This window comes from Quercus lobata, chromosome 9, assembly GCF_001633185.2.
Source record: "Quercus lobata isolate SW786 chromosome 9, ValleyOak3.0 Primary Assembly, whole genome shotgun sequence".
Lineage (NCBI taxonomy): Eukaryota > Viridiplantae > Streptophyta > Magnoliopsida > Fagales > Fagaceae > Quercus > Quercus lobata.
In genome coordinates this window covers 23,769,193-23,779,105 of record NC_044912.1, presented here as the reverse complement: position 1 = coordinate 23,779,105, position 9,913 = coordinate 23,769,193, and the positions used below count along the sequence as shown (strand labels likewise).

Genomic DNA, 9,913 nt, shown 5'->3' with positions numbered 1-9,913 from the left:
CTTAGATTTTCCAATTAAATTCAACCATGCAATTGTATTAAACAATGAACCACATGATTGAATTTAGTTGTAATTGGAAAGATAACAATATTTTTGTTGCATTGGTCAAAACCACAATGTACCTAAAATTAATTTAAGAACTTAAGGAACTGTACATGAGTTTTTCCCCAATTAGTGAGACCGATTATCATATAAGAGGAAGGATCATTATTCTCGGGATACTAAATATTTACTCATATTATATATATAACCTAGACATTACAAACACTTCATTTAGGTTGTCGTACTCGTGTCAAACACAAGACACACCTGGGGACACTTTTGCACTCATGCCCCAGCTGTGTCCTCTATTTTCTTTGAAAATTTGTGAGACACAAGAGGGACACTTGTCTTTTATTTCTTTTTTAGTTTTAATCTTAAACACTTATCTAGTTATCTTTTATTTACACTTTTAGATCTTATTCTTTGTCCATAGTCTAATTTCTAAACATCATATCTTAGTCATGAATTCACTTTATTAATCTATTTTTTCAAAAATTGTCATGTCACCATGTCACATGCATACTCGTACCAGTGCTACATAGTCTATAACACTACCAGTAACACAAGTCTATAAAGTGACTTACAAAGACATCATCATCATGATAACTTAAATGGAGATATTAAACTAATAACAAACCAGAAGTACCCAACAGCCTAAGACAGATAACAGGCCCTAAAAACCAAGTGCAAAGCCATGAGTTACTCCAAATACATCAGTGCCATAATCAGCAGAGGGCCAGAGATCTCAGAATGGAATTCCAGGGTAAAAACAGTTCAATCTTGGAGTGCATTGGTGTTTGTTTAGCTATTGCTAAATTCAAAATAGTAGCCGATGCATATTATAAGACTAGTGCATAACTGCATATTGGCCTTTTCCAACAATGACTTGATCGTTCAGGCCAAAGAAAAAAGTCAAAAAACAAGGACTTCATAGTGAAAATTGTATAACTAGTTGGCCCATGTGCAAACTTTCAACATCCCTGATTTAGTTAGTACTGCAAAGATTTCAAAATTATAGTACACTAGATAGACCCCACTATTAGCACCATCACACAGGTCACAAAGAATTTCAATATTCCTCCATGAGACAACCATGGAGAAGACCCTGAATTGTGTGGCCTGGCATTTGGTTGAGTTGGAGTTGGGGCAGTTGCTGGAGTAGGACTAAGTTCACCAATTGGTGTTGCCGGCAATGGTAAAGATGGAGCTGGTGCTTTAGCCTCTGCAGCAGGAGGACTTGAGCTGTTAGAGCAAGAAGGTGAGGGGGGAGAAGTGTTATTATTCTCTGGCATCACTTTTAGTGACAAAACTCCATCAATGCCATGGCACCTAATGGAAGACCCTGCTGAACAAATATTTGGGCTAATGATTTTCACATTGTTCAGAGTGAAATTTCTCCTACCATTGTTTGAGATTTTGAGCACGTAGTCAGGCAATGAACTAGGTATGATAGAACCTGTAGGGATATGCTGTAGATAATCAAAAAGCAGAGGTGACGGGATTGAATGGCGGAGTAAGAAGTCGAAAACAGTGCCTTGTGGCATCAAAGTCCTTGATAACATCCGGTCATTGGGCATCAAGAAAGTGACATTGGTTTGGATTCTTTGGTCAAGAGAGACCATGTTGATTAGAGTGACAAAGGTGAAGTAGTTGGCTCTTTGCATCTCTGCAATGGCATCAAGAAGTTCATGGTTTTTGTTCCTTACAGGATAAGTAATGGGGGTGGCTGCTGAGACTAGCGCTCCTAGAAGAATTGCTAATCTGATTAAGGCTGCCATGTTGGTCATTCTCTGCTTGATGGGTGATGAAACCTCTCTTAATATGAAGGGGGTGTGAATGAGTTTGTGACAGATATTGGGGAGGTTAGTTAATCTTTCAGGAAAAAAAGAAAGAGTTTAGCTTGGACATGCGACTTTGCTTTCTTAACAACTGGGTTTCACACTTCCTGCATGCGTGTATAGGAGTAGGACTAATTTAAGGGTAGGACTTACAAAATAGGCTTTCTTGTTGAAGTTTGTTACCACTTGCCACTACATTTTGGGCTATACAATATAAGGTTTGAAGAATTCCTTTCCAATTTGGGTGAGGTTGAATAGCAGGGTAGAATCAGTGTGACTGACTTTCAATGAATTTCTGCCAACTGATCTCGCCAGCCTAACTCCAAAATTTAACGTAATAAGATAGTCATACACTAATTCTCAACTCCAACTTCATTCAGTTCCAAGTTCCACTGTTTAATATTTTTCAAGCTTGTTACTCAAAATTGTTTCTGCCGAGGGTTGGTTTGAAAACTGGTTTTTTGTTTTAAATATATATATATATATATATATATATATATATATATATTTAGATTGGTAAATATATAGTAAAAGAATGAGAGATGAGGTTCAAATCACAGACATAAAACACTCTTAACTTTCGTTTAGCTTTTTAACTTATTTATTTAGTGAATTCCAATTAGCTCAACTGATAAAGTCTATGATGGTTGTATAAGAGATTTGTGATTCAATCCCTTTGGTGTCTTGATTTGATAATAAAAAACTATCATTAGAAGCGGACGTTATAGGTTTAAACTCTCTCAAAAAAGAAAAAAAGAAAAAATAAAACTTATTTATTTATGTACAACTTTTTAAAACTTCATTATATACTTAACCAACTAAGCAAATAAGTTTTCAACAAAAAATTACATTCAACTCATTTGTCTTCTACGCGGATAGGAAATATATTGCATCCAGGGCAAGAGAATTCTTCTTTATTGCAACTTTTGAATTATAAAACAAAAACAACTTAATACCCAAAATTATTACCATAAATCAAGTCTTTTTTGCGCATAGGAAACATTTTCTTGTTTCCAGGGAAAGAGTATTCTGGAACTGTATATGATATACCTATTGTAGTGCATTGTTCAAATACCCTAAAACCATTATAGATACTAGTTTTTTTTTTTTTTTTTTCCTTCGGCTAGATAACAGTTCGATGGCACTTTTGCAACGTGACAAACTAACAATAGAAAATGGTAATATGGTTAGAGGCAAAGGACCAGTCTAGGAACAACAAAATAAATAATCATGAAGTTAATAAAGCCTGAGTGTTTATTAATTTCGTTTTTTTGAAATTATTAGGTATGGAATAATTTTCATCTTTAACCCAACTATTCCACTAGAATTATAAGAATATATTCAGTAGGTCACACTAAAGAGGAGGTTCACTAACACTAAGGCCTACCTCAGGCACAATGATATAATTTTGAGTGGTCAGATTACAAACTGCAATCAAAGCTGACTTCCAGGCTACATCCAAATTTCAGACCAAACTGTCTAATCTAGAATTTCCGGATCAGATGACAACAAAAATGCCACCACCAATTTGAAATTTAAAATTATAAATAAGTAACAAAAGAAGATGAACTTCGAATTATACAGAAGAATGAATTAAATTATCCTAATCCTTGAGGTGAAAATGAGACGTTTAACTTATGAATCCATATAAGACATCATACAACAATCACAAAATCTGGGAAAACCAGTTTTTCCCATTCTCTTGTTCCCATCCATCATTAGTCAGATTGCTAAAAGCTCCAAACATTCAAATGGGCTCAAGAAAAAGAACATACCTAGTCCATTCAGATTTCCTTTTTGAGAGAAAAAATTTAATGAAGGAATATTGCTGAACACATTCGAGTTGACAGGAAAAAATGACCTATCAGGGGAACTGGAATGAGCCTCCAATTTGATCAGTGCTAGAAGGGGGACTGATTGCCACCCAAAGGAGGGATATAGTGATTGCAATGAGTCCTGACCAAACAAAAACAATGGTTGGTGTCCTCCCTCTTCGTCCCATCAGCCCTTTGGCGAAAGGGTAGAGATGAGCCAGGACCCAAAAACTGAAGAAAACACCACCTATTAACTTGCTCCACTGTGGTATAGTACTGTATATCGTTCGGCTAAATCCAACAGCAATAGCAATTAAGTTGACCATCATGATTGTGATTGGTGGTATCATCAAGGATGTCCATTTGACTACATAGAGATCAGCATACTCATCATCCACATCATCACCTCCTGATTTTGATGTCAAAGTGAAAGAAATTTCAATCCCAGCAAGGATTTTTAGAAGTCCCTGAAGCACAGCAGCAAGGTGAGCACTAGTCCCTCCAATCAACCAAAACTGCTCATTCCTCCACCATTCCTCTAGCTCAATGCCAGACCATTTAATCTCAAGGATAGCAAGCATACATAGAGTCAAAGTGATAACAAGGAGGTAGACAAGGAAAGTGACATTGAGAGTCTGGACAATGAACTGGCCAGAGAAAAGTGAGAGTGCTGGGAGAAAGCAGTATACAATCAGGAAGATGGAAGTAAAGGGGTAGATGCCAACATTAAGGTATGCTATTCTCTGCAGAAGCTTCATTCTTGGACTGGCAAGAAGGGCATTGTTGCGGGAGAAGAAAATCTCAACTGAACCAGTAGCCCACCGGAGGACCTGATGGAGCCTATCAGTAAGATTGATAGGAGCTGTTCCTCGGAAAGCATCACGCTTGGTCACACAATACACTGATTTCCACCCCCTATTGTGCATCCTATACCCTGTGACCACATCTTCAGTAACTGACCCATAAATCCAACCAACACGTTGTCCCCACTCCGTCTTGTCTTCATACCAACATGAGATAACACTGATTGCCTCCGCAACAGTTGATGCATCAAGAAGCTCACGGGGAATAGTGAGAGCACCAGGTGGGCGTCCATTTTTCACAGCTGGGTGATCTGCAAGAGGACGGCCTTGGAACTCTGCCACTGGGATGGAATCAATGAGGAAAGTTGAGTTCCCAAACCTTTTAGGGAGCAAAGAGAGGTTCATCTCTTCATCATCAGAATCACCCATTCTCAGAGATCGGTTCTCTTCTGGGGTGTTTGAAACTGAGGAATGCTTTTTGGAACGGCCAAAGCAGCAACTGCAGCAGCCAGGGTGGTGTTCTTTAGATCTAGGTGGATCAAAACCATAAAGGGCTACCCTTCGAAAGAGGCATCCAGTTCCGACATAGACGGGGCCCATAATCCCATCAAGGGCTCTCATGTTGATATCAAAGAAAACAGTGTTGTGATTGGCATATCGATCAGATGGATCAATCCCCTCAAACCTCTGGGGGAACTGGACATAACAAAGGCGATCACCTCCTCTATCCATCATGAAGCACATGCCCTCCCTCATAGCTTGGGAATTGTAGATATAGTGGTCACAGTCAAGGTTGAGAATGAAAGGGCCATTGGACATAATAGCTGAAGCTCGAACCAGGGCATTCATGGCCCCAGCCTTCTTGTTGTGATCATAGCCTGGACGCTTCTCACGAGACACATAAACAAGAAGCGGGAGACGAATATCAATGTCAGTGACGTCAATAAGCTTGGTATCATCAGCAATTCCGAGTAGTGGTTCTTCACTGGGAGGTTTCAACATCACCTGTATCATTTTAAGGGGAAAAGAACTCAAGCCTTATTCTGTCTACTTTTGTCCTCTTTTCATTTATTTTCTTATTCTAAGTTATCTAGTCAATAAATAGAGAAAGGGCCAACTAAAAACTGATAGGCCAACTATCAATACAAACTAAAGAGATCATAGAAATACCTGTATTATACCAGCATGGTCTCCTTTGGAGTGCTCAGATGAAGATTGCAACCAAGTCCCTGGCCAATGAGTTCCATCAGCCATCCATGTTGCTTTTGGGATCTTCACACCCTCTACTGGTTCATCACCCCTGTTCTGTCTCTGAACCTTCATGGCCTTGATTTCCTCTCGAGCATGATAGGCATCTGAACGGCGGCGAATAGAGTCAGGCAAGCCATTGATCCGGACCTTGAACTCATCATACTCACGCTTCACTCGTCTACGATCTTTGACAAAATCTGACTTTACTTTGTTCTTGTAAGGATCCCTCTTCAAACTGAAGTAAGATTCTGGATTCCTGGGCTCAATATCATGTTTACGACAGAATGGAACCCATATATTAGCAAAGCTTGCCGCTTCGGCCATGGCCTCAAAGGTTAGAAGTGCACCTCCATCGTCAGAAACATAGCAAGCAAGCTTTTCAACTGGGTAATCAGCTGCAAGAATAGATAAGATAGTGTTTGCAGTGACCAGTGGTGGTTCTTTCTCTGGATCTGCAGTAGAGACAAAGATATCTATGCCTGGGAGATCAGATTTTCCAGTGGGGTTGTTGGGACTAGGTGTTTCAAATTTGTCCTTTAAAACATTAAGATCTGTAGCACGATTGATTGGGCAGAGTTTGGGAAGTTGATCAAGCAGCCAAGAAAAAGCAAACCATATCTCACAAACTACAGACATTCCCCATAGCCAAATTGCATCATTGTTGGGGTGGTTGATCCTCCACATCAAAAACAATGCAAGAACAGCCATACGAATGACGATTAGAAGCCTGCATACAGATGCAAAATAAAGCAAAAGGCATTGATCAGTATGAGGATGTAGGAAATGACAAAAGGAACTTATCAGATAAATTCTACAGAAAACTCAGAAAGATGTCTTTTTTTAAGGCCCTTAATTATGGCCTACATTTAACATTATATATTACAAGAACTAGGCTGTTGGTTCAAGAATACTTAAGTGATAAAGCACGTTATAAATAGATCCATTTTAAGAGGGGATCTAAACAGTTCATAGACATAAGATGTGGTTCTTTTTTTTCTTTTTTTTAAGATAAGACTAGTTATTTAGACTTCACTAGCAATAGACCAAATCAAAGTTGATTTCAATAGGGCACCAATGCAAATAAAAATAGAAAAAATAAAAGGATAAGATACTCAGGCAACTTTAACTTGTATATACTTCCTTCAACCATTTTTTTTTTTTATCATGAAGGTCCAATTTGCAAAGATAAACATGGAAAATCAAAAGTTACATTATCAGCAACTGATTTGCATAGATGAACCAAAAAATAAATATCGGTGTATCCGTCGAAATAAATACTTTTGCTAACTATTATCCTCAAAATATGATAGTACGAGACTATCATGGCTTGACTAGGATGGTTGGACATGATCTTCTAGACACAAGGATAGCATGAGAGAAATAATTTATACATGCACACATACATACACACACACACACACTTGATCTAGGAATCAAAAAGCTGATAGTTTTAGTAGTTTAACATCATATTATACTTCAAATTAGGGATGTGTGTGCACACGCACAAGGCATGTGTGCATGCGTGTCCTTGTATGCCTTCTCGTTAACATTCACTACTTATACATGGTTGGACGATATGAAATTTGACAAACATCCTTTTATATAGAAGAATTCCCATTATAAGAAATAAGATCTAAAGGAGCATAACAACAGCATCAACAAAACAGAGACCATACCGATATGGGCTGATAATAGCAGCAGGTATCTTCAATTTCCGTGTAAGTGGCCTCCACGGTTTGTTCATCAACTCCGTTGGCTCAGTAGTTTCATCATCTTTCCCATTTTCAAAACCCCCATCCTTTGGCCATATGGCATTCCCATATCCATAAGTCCCCCTTGTTTCAAATAGCCACCGATTGTGATCAAAGTCCCCAGTTTGACTCCTCATCAACACTGACTTTGTTGACTTCATCAACGACAACCTCCTCTCCATTTTTGACATCCCATTTGGCGGAGGAAGGGGAAGTGGCCGCCCGCTACTATCCACAGCTCCTTCATCCAAATCAGTGTTCTTATAAGGCTCCTTACACCCTGGACAAATCCCACCCCCAGTTTTCACTGCATCAATATAACAGTCCCGACATATTTTGAAATCACACTCACAAGGGAGAATGTCCGAGCCACGCTCATCACTCATCACATTTGCATCACACCCAGGAATTGCACATGAAGAGCCTTTTGCACCAGCCATCTGGGGATGGCTTGTATCAGACTCAATCACCTTGTCCATGAGATGAGCTCTAGTAACACTATTAAACCCACCTGTAAAGAGTGAATTCGACACATATTGTTCTTCAACCTTTTGTGAAATCATTGGATCCATAGGCTGGTTATCAGGGGTTGGTGGTATATGTACTGTATAGTTCATGAATTCACCACTCCCAAGCTCACTATCAAGATCATCCCTGGAGTAGCTGATGTAACGACCGGAGGAAGTTCTCCGGCCAAAGGTCACAGTTGGAGGTAGTGGAGGCTTGTTTTGAGATTCAGAAACCGCATCAGAAGACGTCGATAGATTTGATCTACTCATGTGGAAGGACTTAGACGCCATGGTCAAACACTAACAGCAACTATCCCAAGTTCCTGTTGTTTCAGAAATACAACAAATTCATCAGCACAGTTTCAATTCACCACAACAAAACCCATGACCAGATCTTAAATGCGCCTTAATTGAAACAAAAATTCAGAGCTAGATTTTTTTTCATACATATACATATCAAGGCTCTAAGTGAAAAAATAAAAATTGTTGTTCTACATTTTTATTCCCACAACCAAACAGACCATTATAGCGGTACAAACCTTTGACACAGTTTATACTACGTCAAAATCTTAAGACAAAAATCCGAAAAATGTGGTAAAGCAACAGATCATCTTCTAATCTCTTAAATCTCTGTTTGGTTCCAAAAATTTTCAAAAAAAAAAAAAAAAAACGACTATGAAGTACTACTACATGAGATCCAATTTTCTTTTTCTTTTTTTCCTCCTCGAAATAAAAAAGATCCAAATACTCAGCAACCAAACAAAGCATAAGATAAGATCACCAGTCCAAAATCCTCAAACTAAGTCCAAAAAAAACACAAACACACTAAGAAATCTAAGATCCAAAAGAATTCTCATCTCATTTTCCGAGCAACCAAACAGACCATAACAACACTATCTTAGTACTACTACTACAAATATTTTTTAAGCTGAAAAAAGAAAGAGAAACTAGATCATAGAGCATTGAAAGGAAAAAAGAGAAAAGGGGGTGTACCTTGTTGTGTGTAAAACTCCTTTGTGAGAATAACAGGCAAAATGGAAAAAAATGCAGTGGGTTATTATGAAAACGAAGAGACTATAATAATGGTTTAAAACTTTGAAGCGATCGTAGGTAGTAGTATAGAAGAGAATTGTTCAAACAGGGTGACCTGCTCTACAACAAAGAAAAGAGGCCGCTAATCCCATAATAATAATAATACTAAAGACTTCGTATTTGTCACAGACACACGCATAAAAGCACAACACAGATAGAGAGAGACTGGGTATATAGTAGTTTTGATAGAGAGAGATAGAAAGAGAGAGAGAGAGAAGAAAAAAGAGTGTTTGGGGACTTGGTATTTAGTCGTGGGAAAAACAATGTGCACTAATAGGCCATGATTGAAGGGGCCTTGTTTTCTTTTTCTTTTTTTATTTATTTATTTTATTATATATTATATTTGATTTGATATTCTTACTATATATGTATTTTATTGTAGAAAGAGAAGGTTCTGAGATTTTAGGTAAGAGAAATGTTGAGTTGTGTTTGTGTTTGTGCATGGCCGGCTTCTTATTGGACCGCTGGTTCAGACGTGTTCTTTGTGTGTTCTTTAAGGTTAAGAGTTAAGACTTAAGAGGAAAGTGTTACAGTTTTGGACAAGATTGGAGTTAAAATAGGCTTTGTTTTATTTTTTTTAATCACCGGAAAGCGAGTAACTTAATTTTAAAGTCATGAAAAAGACTTTTACATTTTGGATAATGTAATTACTACATCTACAATATTTTCGTAACCAATTATATGTGGTAAATTTTTATTAGTTCTAATTTTAATTTACCACTAAAATTACTTTTTTGTCAAAAAAAAATCACAACAATCTGTCATTTAAAATTTATTGTGAAAATTTTGTGAACGTATCGTTTCTTGTTGGAT

At 37.7% G+C, this 9,913-nt stretch overlaps 2 protein-coding genes across 2 annotated transcripts; both read right to left on the bottom strand.

Annotated features, from left to right (window-relative positions):
- Nucleotides 1-798: 798 nt before the first annotated feature.
- LOC115960777 (FAS1 domain-containing protein SELMODRAFT_448915) lies at nt 799-1,949 on the bottom strand. Its single transcript, XM_031079765.1, has one exon. It carries the CDS (start codon nt 1,827-1,829, stop codon nt 1,065-1,067), a length of 765 nt encoding a protein of 254 aa, XP_030935625.1. The 5' UTR covers nt 1,830-1,949; the 3' UTR covers nt 799-1,064.
- A 1,427-nt stretch (nt 1,950-3,376) lies between these two features.
- LOC115959567 (cellulose synthase-like protein D3) lies at nt 3,377-9,337 on the bottom strand. The gene is made up of 4 exons (XM_031078009.1): nt 9,002-9,337; nt 7,425-8,331; nt 5,668-6,475; nt 3,377-5,502 (listed from the first exon to the last, which is right to left on the bottom strand). The coding sequence occupies exons 2-4, from the start codon at nt 8,297-8,299 to the stop codon at nt 3,745-3,747; spliced, it is 3,441 nt and encodes a 1,146-aa protein (XP_030933869.1). The 5' UTR covers nt 8,300-8,331; nt 9,002-9,337; the 3' UTR covers nt 3,377-3,744.
- Nucleotides 9,338-9,913: the final 576 nt, after the last annotated feature.